Source organism: Fusarium fujikuroi, chromosome FFUJ_chr02 (genome assembly GCF_900079805.1).
Source record: "Fusarium fujikuroi IMI 58289 draft genome, chromosome FFUJ_chr02".
In the NCBI taxonomy this organism is placed as follows: Eukaryota; Fungi; Ascomycota; class Sordariomycetes; order Hypocreales; family Nectriaceae; genus Fusarium; species Fusarium fujikuroi.
The window spans coordinates 2,655,634-2,677,986 of record NC_036623.1 but is presented as its reverse complement, the minus strand read 5'-3'; the positions used below and the strand labels follow the sequence as shown (position 1 = coordinate 2,677,986).

At 48.7% G+C, this 22,353-nt stretch overlaps 4 protein-coding genes; 1 reads left to right on the top strand and 3 right to left on the bottom strand.

Moving 5' to 3' along the window:
- Positions 1-4,319: 4,319 nt before the first annotated feature.
- Positions 4,320-7,354, bottom strand: FFUJ_04485 (probable glycogen phosphorylase; the record flags this gene model as incomplete). XM_023572224.1 has 7 exons in its annotated part: positions 4,320-4,727; positions 4,775-4,847; positions 4,901-5,817; positions 5,869-6,378; positions 6,431-6,696; positions 6,750-7,070; positions 7,192-7,354. 7 exons carry the CDS (start codon positions 7,352-7,354, stop codon positions 4,320-4,322), a joined length of 2,658 nt encoding a protein of 885 aa, XP_023426387.1.
- Positions 7,355-9,125: 1,771 nt separating this feature from the next.
- Positions 9,126-10,628, bottom strand: FFUJ_04486 (uncharacterized protein; the record flags this gene model as incomplete). XM_023572223.1 has 2 exons in its annotated part: positions 9,126-9,808; positions 9,860-10,628. 2 exons carry the CDS (start codon positions 10,626-10,628, stop codon positions 9,126-9,128), a joined length of 1,452 nt encoding a protein of 483 aa, XP_023426386.1.
- Positions 10,629-12,495: 1,867 nt separating this feature from the next.
- Positions 12,496-13,852, bottom strand: FFUJ_04487 (probable G protein alpha subunit GNA-3; the record flags this gene model as incomplete). XM_023572222.1 has 6 exons in its annotated part: positions 12,496-12,595; positions 12,649-12,887; positions 12,949-13,078; positions 13,133-13,261; positions 13,318-13,663; positions 13,729-13,852. 6 exons carry the CDS (start codon positions 13,850-13,852, stop codon positions 12,496-12,498), a joined length of 1,068 nt encoding a protein of 355 aa, XP_023426385.1.
- Positions 13,853-19,591: 5,739 nt separating this feature from the next.
- On the top strand, positions 19,592-21,920 carry FFUJ_04488 (related to Avl9 protein; the record flags this gene model as incomplete). XM_023572221.1 has 4 exons in its annotated part: positions 19,592-19,857; positions 19,914-20,340; positions 20,395-20,607; positions 20,655-21,920. 4 exons carry the CDS (start codon positions 19,592-19,594, stop codon positions 21,918-21,920), a joined length of 2,172 nt encoding a protein of 723 aa, XP_023426384.1.
- Between the last annotated feature and the right edge of the window lie 433 nt (positions 21,921-22,353).

Here is a 22,353-nt window from a genome sequence, read left to right as displayed (position 1 = left end):
TGTTGGGCCTGGCGTGCGGTGCGGTGCGGTGCGAGATAAAGTGAAGAACAGAGAGGTAATCTCGTTATTGGACTGGACTGGATGGGCGGCTGGATATGGAAATGGGATGGACCGATGATGGGTCAGGTGAATGGTGAATCGACGATCGAGCAAAAGACGATGACCGTGACCGGGGTACCAGTAAAAAAAAGCGATGCAGGTTTCGATGTCGATGAGCAAAGCGTCTCAAGCGGGGGTGGGAAGAGACGCGCGAGTTCCCACTGGATAAAACAGCAATAAGCGTGTTTGATTGACTGATTGCTAGATCACTCAATGGGCTTTGTAACGCAGTGGTTGACTGATCGTCGTTGTTTTGTCTTGGACCGTCTTTTCCACTGACGGTGGTATTCAGTGCCCGTTGACAGGTAGGGAATGGCGGGGTAGGTAAATAAATGCGTAGGTAGGCAAGAGCAACGTGTCTGTCTATCAATGATTGCAAGGTCAGCAACAGTCCATTAAAATGGCGAGAAGATTGCCAGTTAATGAGTGTAGATGGATTGCCACCTGAAAGAGCCAGTATTCGGCGGATTCACAGCGACACAAGTAGGTCAGTTGGAGACGCTCCGTATGCCGGGCTGCTGTCCTGTGAGTACTGTAGGTACCTCAGTGAGGGGCAAGCTGCACCAGCCCAGGCGCTGGAGACCGGCAGTGACACTGAGATTGTTCGGGGCATAGATCAGACCAACAGCAGCGGTGGCAGCCTTAGAATTAGTACCCAGGTTGGTATCAGTTGCGTTGTCCTGCTAAGACAGCACAAGCGTATGACACCGCCTGTAGGCAGTCTCCAGCTCTTCTCCCCCCAGTCCGTTCCAAGACTGCAGCAGTGGGGTCCAAATGCTTTGAGCTCCATAGAGAGGTGCCCTTGACGCCATCATGCCCCAATGATCGGACAGTTTGCCCTGAGTACTTCAGAGCCATTGCCTGGTGCCAACAAGGAAGTAGGATCCAACCGCTGGGAGGAAATCTGGGGTATTGGTAATTTGCTCGACAAGAGGCTTACCTATTCTTTGCAGGTCCAGCGTCGTCGATTAGGAGGCTCGTTTCGAGTGCGGGTGTCTTCCTACTGGACCGGTCGAATGTCGATCACTGCAGAGGTTACTATAAGATGTGTCGTAGGCTGCGTGAAGGTGGCAGCAGTTCTAGGTAAAATGAGAAGAGCTGAGAGGGAGAAATTTCGAAAGTCGAAGGTCCAAGGGGGGAGGAGAAAACGAAATTTCAACAAGAAGAAGAGGTTAGCATCTGGGATGGAGGGTACATGTACATATATACATGGTCGTAGAAGACATTGGGTCGACCGAGGTGAGAGTGAGGTGTTGGTATTGGATTATGTGGACGGAGGACCGCCGGTAGGTTTCTTGGTGGGGGGTGGGTGAGGGGCGCTACCTAAGGGGACAAGAGCTCCGGGGAGTAGTACCCTGGAAAGTAGGCACTCGCCAAACTAAGGGAGTCGAGAGGCTTGATTCAGATGCCTATACCTTCCTTCCATAGGCAGATCAAGGAGCTATTCCTTGTCACCGTCTATTTGGTTTGCATCTGTGTGCTCCGATTTAGTGATTCCCCTTATTCAGACCCTTGCGACACGTAACGGGATCGAGATCCCTCTTGTTGTAGTGGATATCGTGGATATCAAGGTTATGCGCTTACACGGTCACATACCTACCTACGTACCTACCTGCCTACGAACAGGACATGGAGTTTTTTATGGAAAAGTTGAAAATTTGATGTATGACATGATGACACTTTGGGCCCTTTAGAATCGATAGTCAGGGTCCTTGTGAATTTTGCAATCATGCATGACTCTCGCCTGTGGTTGTTTTTACCTACCTATCTAAGTGCAGCCAGGCAAGAGAGTGTTGATTATGATTCTATGCAGCCATGAGTTGCTGGGATTTTATTACTGGTTTGGCGGCATACGATGCACGATGTGATATAGATCGAATATTTTCTTGATTTTTAAACATTGGGTGCTACGATAGATACTTACTGCTGAGCCCGTCTATGGGCATCCAATCCATTATCAAACTGACCCTGCCAAGTCTGCCCTGTATCTGCACCTGCAACAACATCCCATCACGGCATCACCAAACTCAGCCATGTGCAAGGTAGGTACCCAGATAAGAATTACCCATCATGTAAATATTACCACTTCAGCTCATCATCATTGTCTAAACTCTTCCCCTCATTTTCTCTCTTTCCCCTTGTCTCTTGCATATCATGTCCTGCATCAGAAACTTTTTAACAACCCCATTCACATGGGTGCCATGTTTTCTCAAAATGACGTCAATTCAGCCTCCAACTGGCTTACCCCTGTTTTCTGACAGCGCACGCCTGATGGCTGAAGCAGATGCATCAGGATGGGGCCTGGCCTGGCATGGCCTGGCCTGGCGCTTGGACTCCTCTGTTTTTCTTCTTCAAACGGCCGCAGGACCCATCCCCCGTCTCCGATCGTTCCCATGCGCCGGTACCTCTACACCACTTTTCACCGTGACGGTACCTGCTGGCTCGATCTGTCATGCTCAATGACATAGTCCGCTCATCGTGGAATCATCTCAATGATCGAATATTCTCCCGAAAGACTAGTCTCTCCAGTGGAGCCACTTCCAGAACAAGCCCAAGCCTAAGTTCACCTCACCTCCACTGCATACTAACCACTGATTGAGTAGTACCTATCAATTCGGAATTTTCATCACGCGCTGCAACGCTGTAAATAATCGTTCAGGTTTTCTGAAGCCTGGCTCTCGATTCTCTACGTCATATACCAAAAGCCTCGAGCTTTCAGCTGCATCTTTGTCGTGCCAGAATCCAAAGTCCCCATACCTCAGGGCAAGGGTTACAATCAACAACATCTCGCACTGGGAGTTGTCTACCTATGCCAGCGATTCATGTTACAGCTTTTATATGCTTAGTCGTGCGTAGTGCCGCTCTCCCTTCTCAATTACTCATTTTGTTGTTGCGGTAAGGTCTCAGTATGATATGCCTCAGTGTCATCTTGACCTTCCTTGAATTCCTTACATCCAATAACCAACTGAATGCTATTCTCCCTCGTTGGGTTTTCCAACTCATGATATCGTAAAACCACGGCCCTTGCCATTCTCTGAACCTCAGATCTTCCCTCATCGCTCCTTGACCCTGGCTTCACAATGCGAGCGTGCCCTGTCGATCCTCTCCTAATCCCATTGCCATCCACACTTTCATCTTCCATCCGATCCCATCTGAGATCTAAATTCTACCCTCCCCTAACCCAGCAGAACCAACCCTTTTGCCATCCTGCCATCCCAGATCGACCATGCCACTTCGGTCTAGATCTTTTGATCAGCATCCAGGGCCTAGTCAAACTCTCTGCAGCGCATCTTTTCCGCCCCGTGATGCGGATCCTGACACGTAGAAACAACCGAGCAAGGGAACACCCGCCCCGACTATTCCAAAGACTCGGTACCAAGTCTTTGCAGCCCAGCTAAGTACAGCGATTCAGACGCTTGTTACCGATCACCCGCCTAGACTCGGGTTTCGCTGATTCGTCTAGCTGAGCCTTTATACTACATAGTTGGCGTCATCGTCTCCAACGGTTCCGGTTCAGACTACCACCGTTTTGACTAAACCTACATTTGACATATATGTACATGCGCTGTATCTTTCTAGACGGCCATACAGTAGATGTAGTGCCATTCTGTTTGATCAGCTTTCCGGTAAAGGTTGAGAGGTCATCTGAGTCTTGCCTACCTAGTTACGAAGTCATTCACCAGAACTTCACCTTCCAAGCCCCTTCTTCTAGGTATCTCGTCGCACTCTACTACCCCACAAATTTCTCATATCGATTCCTAAGTCTCTCCAGAACCCCACAGGGACACATGGGTCAAGATGCCTTGCATGCTTATGTGTGACGAATCATTGCCTGGAAATACAGCGTTGACCTTCAGTCTCATGCAGGCCTCCTCATCCATCTGCGTTACCGATATAGACTTCCTTAATCGGGTCCAGCAACATATTGGGGCAACCAACGTGCATAATAACAAGCATATAGAGGACGCAATCAGATCAAAGTCAAGAGTTAGAGGAGTAACATATGCCATGCACATTTTATTATGAAGAGGAGGGCCTATGATCCACCCTTGTCATGGTCTCGTAGGTTGAATTCATCCTTCACCACTAATGATATGTCGACAATCTGCCTAATTCCTTCTCCTGTCTCTCGTTCCATCGTGAATGCTCAACACCACGCCTCTCTGTGAATCTATCCACGACGGCATGTCTACTTCTATCATAAACTGGTTCTGTACGATCTAATCATGGACGACAAGAGGCTCTGCGTTCCAGATACTCTCGGCATACTCGTCAATGCAGCGGTCGCTGCTGAAAAATCCCATGCGAGAAACAGAGATAATAGACTTCTTGATCCATTCTTCATGGTTCTGGTATGCCTCGTCCACCAGCTTGTGGGTCTCGTTGTAGCTGTGGAAGTCGTCAGACACCAAGTAGTAGTCACCGTGGTCACGGACAGCGGCAACCAGGGCACTAAAGTCATGGACTGAGCCAAAGGTACCCTTCTCGATCTCGGCAAACACTTTCTGCAAGTCGGTGTCAATTTCATGGGAGCCGTACTGGTGACTGTGCCGAAGATCTTCAACGTCTTCAGCGAGATTGCCAAACAAGAAGATGTTGCTCTCGCCGATCTCGCGAGTTATTTCAATCTATTCACGGTCAGCCGTGGAATCACATGCAGATTTGATCTACTTACATTAGCACCGTCACAAGTGCCAATGATGAGACCACCATTCAGCACAAATTTCATGTTGCTGGTTCCAGATGCCCTGTGGCCCATGTTAGCTGAGGTACTGATTCCTTGGTGTTTATGTTGACTTACTCGGTGCCCGCAGTAGAAATGTGCTCGCTAAGGTCCGATGCAGGGGTAATAATCTCAGCTTTGCTGACGTTGTAGTCAGGCAAGAAGATGACCTTGAGAAGATCTCCAATATCCTCATCATTATTCACCACAGAGCCAACGGCGTTGACCAGATGTATAATCTGCTTCGCCATCCAGTAGCCGGGGGCGGCCTTGCCACCAAAGATGGAGACACGTGAAACAACTTTCTTACGCTCCTCAGGGGACAGTGACTTGAGGTTGAGATATCTATGAATGACGCCAAAAATATTGAGCTGCTGTCGCTTGTACTCGTGGATTCTCTTGACCTGGACATCAAACAACGCCGCAGGGTTCACAGTGACACCCACGGCCGATTTGATGAGCTTAGCCAGTCGAACTTTGTTGGCATACTTGATCTCGGACCATTCCTTACGGAATTCCTTGTCATCAGCATACTTCTCGAGCTGATTTAGAGTGGTGAGGTCCTTGAGGAAGCCATTACCCCCAACCTTGGAAGCAATGAGCTCCGAAAGGCGAGGGTTGGCCTGGTGGAGCCAGCGGCGAGGAGTGATGCCATTGGTCACGTTAGTAAACTTGTCAGGGCCGTAGATCTCGACAAAATCCTTGAAGATAGTGGTTTTGATGAGATCCGAGTGTAGTTCGGCAACACCGTTGACCTTGTGTGATCCAACAATAGCCAAGTACGCCATGCGTACCATCTTTGTTTGAGACTCCTCGATGATGGACACTCTTCTCAAGATATCTCGGTCATTGGGGAATGCCTTCTCGACCTTCTGGAGGAAGAACAGATTGATATCGTAAATAATCTGCAAGTGTCGAGGTAGAAGGTGCTGGATCAGACCAACAGGCCATTTCTCCAGGGCTTCGGGCAGCACAGTATGATTGGTGTAACCGAACTGGAAACAATTAGGTTAGATGATGAGGTACAAGGAGGTGAATCAACTCACGGTGTTCACGACAATTTCCCATGCCAGGTCCCATTCAAGGTGCTCAATGTCAATGAGAATTCGCTGCAACTCCACGATGGCCAGTGTAGGGTGGGTATCGTTGAGCTGGATAGCCACTTGTTCGGGAAACTCCTTCCAAGGGCGGTTAGACTTTTTGAAACGGCGAACGATATCATACAACGAGGCAGCAACCCAAAAGTACTGCTGCTTCAGCCGAAGTTCTTTTCCACGCTCCAGATTGTCGTTGGGGTACAGAACAGCGCTGATGGTCTCAGCTCGCTGTTGGTCGGCAACTGAACTCTCGTAATCACCATTGTTGAACTTCTGGAAGTCAAACTCTCCGCCAGAAGCTTTGCTGGACCACAGTCTCAGGTTGTTTGTTGTGGGTGTGTCGTAGCCGGGGATGGGGACATCGTAGGCAACGGCCTGGACGATCTCACCACCCTCCCAAAGAGCAACGGACTTGCCATTCTCATCAGTAGTCTTTCTAACATGCCCAAAGAATTGAATCTGCATTGATGTTAGCTGTGCTTGACTGCCGATCAAGTTTTCAATGGCTTACATCGACAGTAACGTCGTGTCGTGGGAACTCCCAGGGGTTGAAGTCAAGCCAGTAATCAGGCACCTCGACTTGGTATCCATCGACAATTTCCTGCTTGAAAATGCCATATCGATATCGGAGACCGTAGCCCCAAGCGGGGTAGTTGAGGGACGCCAGACTGTCGAGGAAACAGGCAGCGAGTCGACCAAGACCGCCGTTACCCAGCGCAGCATCATTCTCCTGCGTGATGATGTCTTCGATTCGGAAGCCGAGCTCAGCAAGACCAGCTAGCAACTGACTTTAGTAGGGTATCAATGAACGCAAAACCGAATCAACGTACCCTTTGCAGTATCCTTCTGACCCACGTTGAGCATAGCATTGTCAAGAGCACGGCCCATCAAGAACTCGAGACTGAAGTAGTACACACGCTTGGAGTCGCGATAAGTCTGTCTCTGTTGAGTTCTGTTCCAATCAAGGATCAGACGATCACGGAAAGCCAGGCTGGTAGCAGAGTAGGCAGCATGCTCATCGCAGTTGAAGACAGAGCGGGCAAGAGTGGTCTCGACGTGGCGGACAACCTCTTTCTCGAAGCCGTCTTTACCAATAAAGCCACTAGACTGGTTGCGCTTCCATGCTTCACGTTGAGGTTCGGGAATTGAGGCTGTTGGTGGTGTAAGTCAACATTCACAAGCAGATCGTTTCCAGTGGTTTTAAAGGGGAAATAGCTGAGAAAACCAATTCGATTTAAAATGAATTGCAGATTGAATGCATGGACAACGTACCTTCGAAGCTCTTGATCTCACTAGGGCCGAAACCAGTGGCAGTTCGGGTGTGTTTTGGGCGGGAGATGCCTGCGGGGGCGACTGCACCCTGAATGTCGACAATCGGGGCGGAGGTGGATGGGCGCCTCTCACGGGTGGGCAAACGCTGCTGTTCGGACGCCATTGCTTCTATCCACAAGCTTGTTAGTCGAGTGGTGGGAGCCGGTAAGTAAATTGAGGGACGAGAGGAAGAATAAGAACTTTCAGTGCCGGGGCACAACAGTTAGATGCTTAACCACTATTGATAGACACCTTGTCCTTTTGTGAAGCGAGAATCAGATCAGATCACCTACATCAACAACAAGGTTTACTGATGCCACTCGACGAGTTCTCGACGTTAGATAACACGACTGGCTAACGACGCTAGGTGTGCCACAACTTTGGGTGGGGGTGCGGGGTTGGAGGTGCAAGGTAAAGTTGCAGGGTTTCTTGTGTGCCCTGATAGTATCGTAGCGGCTCAGAATCCCAATGAGTGCAGGGATCTGATCTAGGCAAGGTAAAGTATATGCGAACAGAGGTTATGTTGAATCTGAGCTGTTGATTCCCTCTATAGAGTTCGTTGAGGACTGAGAGCTTGTGCGTATTCAGTTGTCTAGAGCGGCCGTCTGTTTTGTTGATGGGGATCCGGAGAAGGCGGGAGCTTGGGGAGCAGGGAGGCTTGGTGGAGTAGACAAAGAAGATTTAAGGAGAAGGATGACAGGGATGAATCGAGTCGAGGTAAAGGTGAGAGAGAGGGCAATAAGGCTAGTTTTATGTCAATTGACGAACAGATGCTGTGAAGAGGAGATTGAGAGGTGTCAGTAGAGGATAGACTGTGAGAGAGGTTGGAAAAGAAAGAGGAAGAAAGGAGGGGAAATGGCTCAAGAAGTATGAGCTGGTGAGGGGAGCTGCAGGGAGCTTATAGGTAGGTAGGTAGTCAGTCTGTTGCTAGGTAGGATCTTCCCATCCAGTCTTCCCCACCACGAGCCGATCCATTCTAGGTAAGTAATATTGGAGGTAAGGTAGGTATCATGACAACCTCTCCACAAACGACAAATGGATAAGAGAACTAATTCACGTACCGTTATGTCTGCCGGATTATCCTCTCCAGGCGCTTCTCGTAGTACGCCACGCGCTGCTGCGAGGCGTGTAGGTCAGATAATAGCCCTCCGTGATACAACACCATGCATATATCGGCAGTCAGAGCTGCCGCGAGAGCGGCGCGGGCGCGGGCGCGGGCGATGGCGATGGCGACGTCGCGGGAGTAGAAATTACCAGATCGAAGCTGCGGCCTGTAAGATGAACCTCATTAGACAGCTCCCAGTAGTAGAGGTAGTGTGGTTGTGAAGGCAATCATCAGATGACGCTGGGTATGGTCCACCATCATAGGAATCTGCGACGTCTCAAAGGAATGATGGATTCGACGGCACATCACTCAAGGACTCACATTGGTGCTGCTGCTGCTGCTGGTGGTGGTGATTATGATGGAAGAAAAGAAAAAGACCAACGTAGACAAGAGTTGGAAAGATTTATACCGATTTGACCGTCCAGGCGCCTACCCCCTTTCGAACTCTTCTTTCCACTGTTTGCGATGCAATAGCCACCATGCTGAAGGAAGGAGACTTCTCCTCTGAGAGAGAAAGGGGGGTGCGTAGGCACGGGAAAGAGGTATCACTGTTGGGAGCGAGGACATAAGGAACACCAATTCGAAGTCAGAAGTATTGTATTGCTCCTCCGCTACCTAGAGTAGCTAGGTACTAATGCTTCTCGTCAAATGTGACCTGGGCGGTTTGTTGCTTCGTCACTGTCCTACCCATCGCCACAGACATTTCCATTGATACTACCTATAGATTTCGATCAGACGTGACTTTCCAACAAGAGATAGGCATCTAAGGAGCCAACAAGAAGACCCTTCATCAGATCTCTTCTCCCATGAATGCTTCCTGTCGTAGCTGCCGGGCAGAAATTGGATCGATAATCTCTTCTGGTAAACGTAAGTGGTATAGAGCGTCACCATGTTGTTTGACGATTGCTTCTAGCTCCTGGTTTTCGATTCGGAGGATTAAATCTGAGTCGACCTTCTCCCAGGATTCTACCACTCCATAATCCAGCTCGAAATGCCATGTTCCGCGCCACGTCAGAGTAGCCTGCTCGCTTGATCGGTCCCTGTGATAGATGACCGCACATGCCTCTCCTCGCTTACTATTCCAAAGTATGAATCGTTCCAGCTGCTTCATCTCTCGTGGCAACATGCTCGCATTGCTTAAGAAAGAGGCAATTCGCCTGGGTTGGGATTCTCTTTGGAGGATGGACGCTGTGAGTGTTAGCGATCGTAATTTGTGGCAGTGATGAGTAGACTGCAAAGAGTCCAAAAATTGTTGGGCATCAACCATGAAGGCGACTGAGAGATATTTGAGGTCACAGCTCCTCAAGACCAGGGCTCTGACTACCTCGGCACCTGCTGTCATGCTATCATCGATAACTTGATTCAATAACGGGTCGCGGTGCATTGCCGACACAAGCTCAGAATTGGGATCCTCAAAGATCAAGAGCTTTTCGATGTGACCCGGCATACCATCATGAATCAAGGAGGCAAACTCTGTTGATAAATGATTAGTGCCTCGATCAAGCAGTTGGTACCTCAACATACCCTTGTCACACGCAGTCTTCCAGGCGCGGCGGCAAGCCCGCCATGGCTCGTAGACCATGGTTTGTAGCCGAGGAAGTTTCTGTAGCAATAGCCTTAGAACTGGCGGTATAATCTGACGCCGACATTCTCGACGTATGACGAGCTGCGTTACTGCGTGGACCTCTGGGATGCTCCCTGGGAGACTTAGGCATATCGGAGCAAAGAGACGTGACATAGCTTTTGCAGAAGGACTCTCCACCTGCCGGCCATCTATCCAGCCGTGTTTTGGGTCATGCCATCTACCGGGAGCCTCACGCTGTTGCTGCTCAGATTCTTCGTCCGTTTGAGCGTCTCGACCAATGCAATAATTTTTGAACCAGTGCTCAGAGTCGCTGGGTGAGAAGGTGTTCAGCTCTAACACTAAGGCGTCTGTCCGTTTCCAAGCACTTAAGGCAGTAAAAAGCTTGTGTATGGCAGCTCTGAAGATGGCACTATGCTGCGACACACGCGAGCTTGATTCAGGCCACTGGCAAGAGCGACATGAGTATCGTGGGAGCTCAATATTCAGTCGAATCTGATGAACAAGACTCGCAGTTCGAGTTGTCATATGGTCAAGCTGATCCAGGCATGATACCTGCAATTCCAGTCGGTAGAAATTCTGCGGCTCAATAAATGCCTTCCATTCTGAGCAGACAGACGCGTAGGAGCCGCGGACGCCCTGGCACAAGCCTTCCTTCAGTATCTGTAACCGAATTTCCGGCGGCAACGAAGCCCAAGAAGAGCCCGACATCGTTTTAGCCCTTTCTTCTGATCTGCTCCGGTATTTGTGTCAGTGGCAAAAGAGGCCGCCGTCACTCATAGAAGGGACTAAAGCCAGGCTTTTTATGTATTTGAGTCTGTTTTCAGAGTTCTCTTGTGGGTGTCAGACCTAATCAGATCCAATGATTAGGCAAAGCCGTAGCTGAAGAGTGACTTAAGAACGAAGTGAAAAGGGCACCTTCCGGCTTTTGCCTCTTTAAAGTGAGGACTTAAAGTTTGCCAAGGAATCTGCTTTTCAGCTATTGGTCAGATTTAGTCGACCAGACTGGCTATTGAGGTCTTTCCTAAAAGTGAAGCTACCTAGTTGTGAAATTAAAGCAAAAGACAGAGGTTAAGGTACTAAGCCAGCCAGCCAGTCACTAGGTAGTCAGATAGGTAGTCAGATAGGTAGTCAGGAGAAAGGTCCTTTTGGAGCTATAGGCGACGGACTGGGTTGCGGAGTCCCCCAGTAGGATCCCCAAAGGGTCGCCGAAGGCAAGCAGGCGGCCGTAGGCCCCTGGGTAGTCATAAAATCCCCACTATAAAGATCGAAGAAAACCTACCTACTCTATAAGAAGAAGAAAATTGCCTCTTTAGGAAGTAGAGATAGCTTTAAGAAGAAGGGGCACAGCAAGAAGACCGCAGGGTCAAGTTAGGCGGAGGCATTTGCCTCGTCTAGGATGACAGCCTGTCAGCATCAAGGTTTTGTGAGACTTTCATTTTAAGTTGATACATAAGGAAGACCGGTGGTCCGGACAGCTGATGCTTGCATCGCGCACTTTACTCGCCATTATTATCTCGTTACGTAGTGGAGGTAACACAGCGCTGCTCGTCACGAGGCTATGGGCTTATATACGACAAATCTGGTCTACCATCTGAGACGACAGCAAGAATGCAACACTCGAGCGACATCCATAGAATGGAAGCTGAGCATTAGACGTCAAGATTCAGCACCTAAAAGGCACCTTAGGTTAGTAAGGTACATAACTGTCCTAGTGCCGGGTAAGCAAGCCTTACTGAAACAAAAAAATCATCTTTCACCTCACGACCATTATATATAACATCCAAATAGACTTGATCAAAGGCGATTCCATGATATAAATATCGTCATTTCGCCTCGTTCGAGACGAGAACTACATATGTACCTGGAGAAGATAAGCAAACCATTAGCATACCAGACGATGAGTCCGGCTTTCATTGTGTTCCCAGTCAGCTCCTTAAACACCAATCTCCCTGGAAAGAAAGGGAAACCATACGCCTGTTCTCTCCCGCATCTTTAAGCTCGATAGAAGCCATAGGAATGCTAGTAGCGTAATATCCCCGCCTATCCCGCACTCTAGGATTTCTTTTCAATCCAAAGTGACCAAACTGCTTCGCCAAGCAGCTTCAAGACAGCAAACCGGATCGCATTGTGAAACCCTTCGTTTCCGTGTCATACAATGCTTCGAAATTCCAATTGAGCAAGGCCCAACCGGAACCCTGAGCTCCTGCAAGGTCTAGTCGCCCAAAACTCGATAAAGCAAAATATATGCCAGACCAAGATATATAAACCGCAAATCCAACTCCATGTCGATTGACTCTTCGATTGTACTCTTTTCAGAAGGGGTTTGCCCTGAGCTGCAGATACTCAAGTGCATATCCATTTTCGTGAGCCGGCGAAGAGACTGGCACAAGAGAAATGCTCCAAGTACAGGTGTCTCGTGAACAAAATCAAATAAACAATAAAGCAAGGATCGTATAAAATCGATGTCGTCCTGAGCCCCGTGTCCCAAACTCCAAAAAAAATGCTCTCGACGCCAGCCAACAGTTCCGTGCCCTTAACATCGTAGTTGTAAATTCAAATGAGCAGTGATTCGCTATCAAAGAATGCCCGAGTCCTTAAGTGCGTTATTCAAGATAGTCTCTTTGACTGCTGCGAAAACGAGTCGAATGTTTGACGTATCTGTTGCTTGCGTCAAGCTGTGTTGTGTTAGAAATCTGTAGGAGTTATTGTCGACGCTAACAAAACTTACTGGGGATACAGGTTTAGATGCGCCCGATTGACTTGGTTGAATCGCCAGAGTAGATACTTGGCTGCTTTATTGACATCGTTACCACCCGAGTAATCGGGAAAGTAATTGCCTAGCGGAGACCTGCTCAGCTTTTGTTTGAAAATGTCAACCTTGTTGAGGAACAGTATGATGCTAGTACGCATGAACCACCGCGAGTTGACCACTGAGTCGAAAAGGAGTAAACTCTCCATCATTCGGTTCTAGTGCTGATGTTAGAAGAAATTTCCTGATACCAGCCATTTTTGCAATTGCCAAGCGTACCTGACTGCTCTCTTCAAGTAGGACTTGATCATATTCGCTCAAAGCCACACAGAAGATGATTGATGTGACATTCTCAAAGCAGTGTATCCACTTCTTTCTCTCACTTCGTTGACCACCAACATCGAACATACTGCCCAAGTGTTAATAGAAGCCTGTGTCCGGTGCGCAAGTTGTATGTTCTTACTGAATGCTGAGTTGCCCCATTTGGAATCTCGTCTCATAGATACCTGTTGTCTTCGTTCGCGCTCGGAGCACATCCATTTCGTTCGGTAGATAGTCTGATGATACTATTCGCATCGCTTCCTGGAAGAAACTAGAGTAAGGGAAGTCAACAAGAATGCGCGCTCGATGTTAGATGCTCCAACATACTATTCGGCGGAATCCATGAGGTAGAACTCTGTCTGATGCTCCATGAGAAGATCCTTGGCTGGATCGTTCCACAGAGCTTGTACCGCCGCGCCCACTTTCGAATCGATTTGCGCTTGAGGACCAGACTCGGCTTGGTATTCTAATAGGAACTCTGCATGTGCCTTGTTCTCTTCGTTTTGAGGCTCGATGTCGAATTGTTGCATGGCCATAATAACTGCCTTGGCGCACTCCACAAGGTTTTTGAAGACAGTTGGCCGGTAGTTGAACAGCTCATCTTCCGAGTATCCTTTGAGATGGATGATTTTCATCTGTTTGACAATCGTCGACTTGCCACTCTCACCAGAACCTGCCAAAATTGTCAACTATCTGAGGTTGGGTTCAGCGCTTCGCTTGTCGCCTTGCCACCCTTACCTAGTAGCAAAATCTTGCATTCTTTCCGTAATCGTTTCGAGTCTTCTTCCAGAATTTTATCGATAGCCTGACTCTTCTTCTTCTGATCCGCCTCCTCATTGCTCGAGCTCATGCATGCGCCCATTTTGGCGGATCACAAAACAGCCTGAAAAGACGGCCCTTCGATAAAATGAAGTGATCGGTGAGCTGAGCACAAGTTCACTTCGGTATTTATGATATTGCTTATCTCCAGACGTGCATGACGGTCGCAACGGTTTGCGAAAGTAAGCGGTGTCGTATAATGTGGAGATAATGGGGAGGTAGACAATTGTGAGGGTTTTTGCAGCTGGAATGTCGAGCTGCTGGCTCGGTTCGAATTGAAGGATTGAGGGAGACTGGCGAATAGATGCGATAAGAAGTTGGTGAAGCAAAAGGTAATCGGGCACTTCAAGGGTGAACGGAGAGGTTGGGGAGATCGGATCGTTACGGGCGAGGAGGCGTGAACAAGACTCGAACCCTCGAAAAAGAGTCCTCGAGGCGTTTTCTTGTCGGGGGACAAGCGAGCGAATTTGAAAAGTACTGGAAGATGAAGCCGGGCGAGATATGCCTGAGCAGCGTCGAGGCTGAGAGCTTGAAGGAGAATATTTGGCGGTGGGTAGACAAGAGAAAGAGATGGATGGACTGGCCTTGTCGCTCCAGGTTGTCGGCCGTAACCAGCTACTGTACGGCGCTGGGGAGCTTCGTGGAGCCAGGGCGCGTGGGCGAGACTAAAGAGTACAAAGGCACTAGGAAACCTCGACGATGACGAGACAAAGTCGGCGGAGGGCTGCGTCAATTGGTGAGAGAGCCGACAGTGGGGAAGGAGTGAAGACAGGGGTGTGCGAGTCAACGCGAACCAGTGAGCAGGCGAGTGAAGATGAGAGATTTTGAAGGGAGCCTAGTTTGCCTACTAGGTACTAAGGTAGGTAAGGTAGCTACTAAGGTAGTACTTCTGAGCCTTGAGGGCTTGGGGGGTTGAAGCTGATGGTATGGCCAGGTCGAAGGGGCGTCTACAGTCAGTAGCTTCCTCACAATGTTGGGAGCAAAGCAGATGCCTATAACCGGATATCGTTGGTGACAAAGAGACTCAACCGTTCGTGGAAGAGTCGCTTTAGGGAGTTTTGCAACGATCTCGGCAGAGAAGCGCAAGCGGAAGTAATGTCAAATAGCGAAACCTTGTCGTGTTTGACTCTGAAGTGAAACGTCAGCCAAAGCTGGAGGCCATATCAACTGAACTGAATTGAGCTGGTACAGGGTTAAATTGCACTGAGCACCTACGGAATAAGGCATGGTCGAGTACATAATAACATTCAAACCCACCTTACCTTACCTTCCATGGGGACGGGAGAGTAAGGTAATAAGGTAGGTAGGTAGGTACCTATCAATCGGTACCAACCGTGCCACCGCCTGCTTTCTTTGCAAAATCGATTCAACCGTCACATCCACATCCAATCCAATTCAAGCAGGAGGCAGGGACTGCCACAGACCTTTCAGCTGCTGGCAAGGACCAAGGGGTTCACTTCAGCGCTATTCTCCGCCGAGATAAAACATAAATCCACATGATGATACTACCGCTGTCCATTTCAATAACCTCACCAGCAACACCCTCCATGTGTTGTAGTGCATCTTCACAAACACAATTCCACAGGCTACACACTTGGTTTCCTGATGAGTACCATGTTTGACATGCGTATTGAGATGTCCTGACACAGATGGGACGCCCGACTGCCAACGACTTCAGCACCATCAAAAGTTGAGTTGAAGGGACGCCCCTTCTGATTTGTTTGGCTTCAAGTCTCTGCTTCTTGTAGCATATCTGTATGATCATGTGGAAATCCCCCATATTGTTCTTCCTTTCAGAGTGGTGGTTCGTAAGAAGTCCGCTTTTTTCTACCTTTCAAGAGAAGTGTGAACCGATACAAGTCTCAGGCAAAACACCGTGGCCATCGCCAGTGGGCTTTACGCATCTGGCATTCCTTGGCTGGTGTGTATATTATTGGCCAGCACAGGTACGATACCATCGACCAGACTTTCGGGACCTTCTTGAGACTTGAGCACTGGTTCTGGCTTTGGTTTATCAATAAGTTAAGTTCCAGATCATGCCGTTCAAATAACCTTCCAAGGTCGTTAGGCTTGTTGCATACCTAGTAGACCAAGACTTGCTGCCATCCCATTGTTGAGGACATTGGCTACAGATGCTGCTTATATGCAAATATCACTGCAATAGTTCCGTACAGGGCACCTTAGTAATTAGGAGCCTCGACCAAGTCAAACCTTGTCGCGGAGAACGGCCAACTCGATGTGAGACTAATTTGAAATATCTAGTTTCATGTCATCACAATTGATATAGAGCCGCTCAAAGTGAAGTGATTCTGTCGTCTCTCATGGCCTTTCACTACGAACTCCTCTGTTTACAGGGTGGACATTGAAGTTGTGTCCGTATCCCGGTTCAAATTGTGCTTAACACAGGCTCTCGCGGTATTGGTCACCATTTTGTTTCCGAACAAGGGTAAGTCTACCATGGATTGACGCTCCTACAGAATCCGTAGGGGACTTACCAACGTGCCAAAATCATATTCTAATTGGCCGATGTCTCAAACTTCATTCGCGGCGGCTTGGCGAGATCTCTGCTGCTGGCCATAAAGCTTATGGTAGGCCCTGTCCAGGACTGAGATAGTGGCCACAGGACCTTTTAAGTATTAGAAATACCATGTAGACTGCACACTCGATGCATGTCGACAACAAATATTGCTTGAGGTCAAGATAGGACGGCGAACCCAGAGGAGAGAGTCCAGTCTTGCCGCCCGCATATGCCAGCCCTCTCAGCCCCTCTATATAGCCTGGCCGCCTGGCTTGGATGGACTTTACCATACTCCCTGACGTTCCTGATCAGAGCTACTGACCCTTGTATGGGACTCACCTCCCCATGTTTCCCGAGCTGTCTAAGCTGACGACGGCTCACCCAATCTAGGTCCCAAGACTCTTCGCTCAGGGCGCTGCTCGTAGCGTCGTGAGATCTAAGAAGGTTGGGTGGATTTATCCGCATTCCTCACATAATTCTAGACAATCGCGCCGTGCCACGCGCTCTCAAAAACAGCATTTGTTTCGTCTCATCATTTTGCAGAATTCATCCAAGATGAAGAAACAGCTCCATAGACGAAGGCCGAGGGAAACCGAGTTTTCTGGGACGGACCAAACAAAGAGTATCCGCAACACAAAAGATGGAGCCGGGTCAGTACAAGAATATTCTAACAGGGGCCCCTTTGGGATTCCTGGAGATAAAGTGGAGTGCTAATGCAACCCATGTTTACATATTAATATTGCATATTCCTTTTCTGCTTCTGGTACCAAGCTGCATTGGTGTTTGCCTGCAGAAACCCTCGCCGCCGCCCCAAACCCTTCCTATCTCCCTCACCGATGCACCAGGCTTCCATATGAGGCACACCAATAAGCCTCGCCTTGAAACCACGCACCGTCGCAATTTGGTTTGGCAGAAGGATACCCTATCTTATTATGCTCCATTTCTAAGAGTTTCCTTGAGAAATGGAAGTTGAAGTTGCACCAAGGGAAATAAGCTATGAAACTCAGTGAACCATGGCAGCCTGGGAAGACATATTGTTGATCTGACATATGTATACCTCCGCGAGGTGGACCTCCCTGTCACGTATTTTATGTTGCTCAGAACCCAAGAAGCGCGTGCCTCTCTGATTAGACGTTGAAGCATCGAGACCCTCCACCAGCAGTCAATTCCACTTTCCTCATCGCCCCTTGCTTTACCTGTGCTGCTTTCCCTGTGTTAATTAAAGTCGTTGATGAAACACCAGCTGTAGTGATGTCTGTCTACCTACTATGTAGAAAGCGTAGAGTGACACCACATACGTATACCATAACCCCGCATGACTCGGCTGTGTCTCTACCACTGACCACTCCACCCAGTCGGTCAGACTTTGGGGATATAATTGCTTGCTTGATCTTGAGGGAGCCTCATCATGTGCTTGGTTGCTTTTCTGCTTCGTGTCAACATACAGTATCATGATCTCTCTACCAGGCTCCTGATCCAAAATCTAGCCGTGGAGCTAATTCGGCGCCAAGTAGTATTTATTAGGAACTGAGGACACCAGGCCATGCAATAAGTATATTTGTTATTGGTTTGACGAGTTGAAATGAATCTGCTAAGTTGTTATTGCTAGATATGTCATTTCAATTCATGAGTGTGGACGGCGGTAACAGTACTATCACCGTGTTGTGAAGCCTGAACACAACCCATTTTGTGGACTAACCGAAACCCTTTATCGCCTAAGTATGAATCGAATCCATTTGGCACGGCACTCCATTCTAATAATCTCCTTTTGCCTTATCCGTCAACTACCGAATGAATAGTCGGCTGTGGCTTATTAGCGAAGTATAGGGTCGTGTCCACTGATCTGGCGGCTTAATGTGGACGTCAAAACATTGACTTATACTCTGTATGAAGCTTACCTTAAGGTAGTAGTAGGTATGGTTTGACATATTGATGTGGTACTCGATGCGCGCTGCGACCAAAGATCATTGCAGCCCAGGCATCTTAGTATATAGTTTTGGGAACCGCCGCTCTGAACTATCAGGCGTTTTCACACAACTCCGGTGGCAGCACGAACCACAACCACAACATCCCGGTCTTGTGAGATGGCTGAGCCAGATGACAGGAGGTGAGGCTCATCGTGCTAACACATTCATATTGCCCGGGGCGATATTGCTAGGCTAGTAGGTACTGGACAAGTAACTAAATTATGCAAGACACGTCGACTTGCTTCATTGGACAAGGATACAAGTGGCCAATCATAGCTGAAGAAAGATTATGCTTAGCCAGTTATCGAGGTTTGTGGGAGGAATGTTTCTGACGCTTGAGAATGAGGCATTGGAAATATTCATACGTCATTCTTTTGCAGAAGAACAGCTTCGAGATACCTACCATGGAATGCAGCCAAGTACCTAGGTACGATAGAGCTAACTGATGGCGTCGGTCCATGCTTCCTTTACTTACAAGGCGTGGAGTCCTAAGGTAGTTTCCAAAGGGCAGAGAGGCGTCCAATTAATAATTCATCAACCATTCTGAAAGCATTGATCTTGGATTCAGGGGATATGCATGTTTAATTGGTGATTTTCATTCAGACCTGCCCCCCTCTATTAGCACCTGAGGTACCTGGACATTGGCAAACCTTCCCGTGATAGGTAGTTAGTACCCATCCTCCGGGCAGGCTAGCTGTTGGCCCTGCATTGTCTATTTCAACCTTTCTTTCCTCCTATTTTCCCGATCTTGTCTTGTCTCATATCATCATGAATTGATGTGCATCATATCTACAACCCCGTCCGAAACAAACGAGGCTAATAAGGTACTAAGCGGGCCTTTATCTTATCTGGAACTTAATACCCATTCGTCAAGAAGTCCTGTTTGGATACCGCATTTGTCGAGAGGAACCCATGATCGCTATGCGACCTTGAGCCTTCATTGATATTTACGCCCTGTACCAAGTCTTACCTCTGGACATCTCGCCAAAACATATCGATATTTTAAAAAGCCGCAGCATCGAACCTCGAATTGGAATTCAACTTCACTACCTAACTACGATTCGGGCGCCTCGACGTCCAACGTTCAACAAATTCGCCTCCAGCCCTGGCACTGCAGCTCGAGTCAAGCAACCCCCTTATCACGTCAACGAACCTTCACAACTGTTGATCGATCAGCCCCTCGCGCGTCTTGATATAAGCAATCTATAAATACATACATATCCTTTCTGGAATACTATTGTTGGATATCTACATGGCCGACTTCTAGCGCACGAACTCGAGAGAAAAAGACCACACAATGAGCTCCGACGAATCTCCTCCCAGCGGTCTTGGCGCGCCCGAGTCTCACGATGACCTCAAGCCCATACTTTCACCCATCCTACCCTCCTCACCTGCGTCGTCTACCAAGGTCGATTTCATCCCGCTTGTTACTGTTGTCGGATTCCATCACGCAAGAGGCCCAGAAGTCGAGAATTGGTTTGGAGCAGACGATGGGAGCGATCCTGCAGCTGACTATGGCTGGTCTTTGCTGCCTTTCATGGCCTTGAGTGATGGGGCGCATGCGTGAGTTGCTTATTGCGGTTTTGATACTTCTGAATGGTGCTGAGAAATCTCTCTAGATCTGAGGAGGACTTCTCGTACTTTACACTGCTTCGCCCAGAGACGGAGACAAAACCCGCTACGTCACTATTTGGAATCTCGTGCACCCGACAACTTGATTCATCCCAGCTCATCAATCGCCCTGCTGATGTTACGCGATCCACTGTCCAGAAGGCTGTTGTGGTCATTGCCGATAGCCCTCAATTCTTCGGCATGCTTCGTGAGCGTCTGAGTATTGTCACGCAGGCTTGGTTTGCGCAGCGTGAGTTTACCGATGTTGAGATTCTCCGCAGATTCCAGGAGAGCCTAGCAGATGAGAAAACCAAGGGCATTCTCAATGACCAGGTAGATCGAGACCAATATCTTGGCATGAGTCTTCGTGAACTGATACACGAATACAAATGGCAAACTTTGGTTTTGTTGAAGTGTTGCCTCCTCCAACCGAAGGTAACACTGCCGATTTTCCCTCCCGTGACGAAGATTGCTGACAGTTATTTCCAGATGCTCTTCTTTGGGTCGAGATGTGACAGGTTGTGCATGATGCAATTTTCTCTTTTGTCCTTGATACCCGGCCTCATTCGCAACCTGCAGGACAGTGCAGACCCAGAGTTGAATAGCTACGAGATAAGTCTATCAAAGCCGACCAGTTTGCGAACTAGTGATCGCAACTCCCTCCTCTGCTACATGGGCCTACCACTCCAGATATTTGGCAAGGTAAGTCTCGTCGCAACTCGATCGGAACAGGAACTGATAGCAAATAGGGAAGCTTATTTGGACCCTATACCCCCCTGCAACAACTTGATATTCTCGCCGACTTTGGCACAAAGTCCTATATTGTCGGTAGTACAAACTCACTTCTCTTGCAGCAGAAGGATCGCTACAGTGATATCCTCATCAATCTGGACGAGGGCTCAGTTGTTATCAACTCTCCGTCACTCAGAAGCGCTTTGACTCTCACCGCTGCGGACCGGAGGTGGATAGACTATTTAACTCATGAGATCAACGAGACATGGGACGAAGCCAACCCTAGCAGGCCGAAGACGTTGAAATACGTTGGGAGCGAGGAGTTTATTAGGCTCCAGTTCGAAGAGTACATTCTCGCTCTTATCTCCTCCGTCAAATACCACAACTATCTCAACGCGAACCCAAACAACCCCAAAGCTATCCTTCCAGAGGTTGAGGGTGACCCTGTCGCAGACTTTGGATATGAGTGGGTAGAGGCTTGGAAGCGCACCGAGAACTACCGCATGTGGAACGCAAACACCGATTCCCATTTGTTCGATATTGTTGACCCTCGACATCCTTGTGCAGGAGGCTTGAACATTGAGGACGTACAGCGTCGCATCGCAGAGCAAGTAAAAGAACTGCATCTGGACGAGCGTTTTGCGCAGGGCAAAGAAGTCCTCGGTCGGAATCTTGCCGCCGGTCGCGAAAAGGCGTCTTTTGTTCTTAATAAACTGTATGCCGACATGGAAGCTTTGCGTGAAGCACAACGGCGTCGCGCTGAAGAAGCTCGCGCAGCATCACCACCGAACGGTTCCAGTCAGGCGGCTGCACAAGACCCTTCAAAAGCCGGACAGCAAGGACAATCGGCTGGTGCGCGTGCCGGTGCTTACATAGGGAGTTGGGCAGCTTGGGCTGGTGAGAAGCGTCGAACAAGTGGATGGGGTGCTGGCTGGGGTCGCAAACCAGCCTCCAAGGCTGACAAGTCGATGGACGACTCGAGTTCAAGCAGTCCCATCGACAAAGACTACCAGATGATCAGCGCTCCCGTATCCCGAGGTGGCAGTTCCGATGATGCAACTGCACGACCAGGGAGAGGAGCAAGCTTCAGCGAGAGCATCCTCTCGGGAGTCAGCGAGTCAGGCAGCCGGCCGACCTCGGGAATCAACAAGCCTCTTCCAGGTCCACCAGTACCTGGAAAGAAGGACGATGGCTTCCAGACCGAGGGAGTTGTTGGCTCGAAAGATAAACTGCCGAGCGCAGGCCCTCCTCGTAACGGGGACGGTATAACGACTAAAGAATGATAAGTTAACAAAGAAAGCACCGAAAACATGGGATATGGACGGCCGCTTCATGAATATAAAGGTCATCAAAGCGGGCGATTTTGGCCGCATTATGTATATATATAGCACCAATTGTATCTTGATATCGTTTGTAATTAATAATGAACGACAATATAGAAAAATCGAAATGGCCTATAGTTTTTCACTTTAAATAAGTCCTTTACATGCACTATTTTTAAAACTTGTCCGCTATACCTTTTTATTTCTTTCAGCAGTCCATTTCTACAGAGCCCTTCTTGAAGCCAGTCCCTGATCCCATGCCAACCGATTCTTCCTTTGCAAATAACTTTCTCCCCGCCCAAGGTACCAACTCATCAAGACCCAAAATACAGAGAATAAATAAGTGAATGGGCACGCGAAAATAAACTTAGGGAGGGTCGAGGGAGAGGTAGCC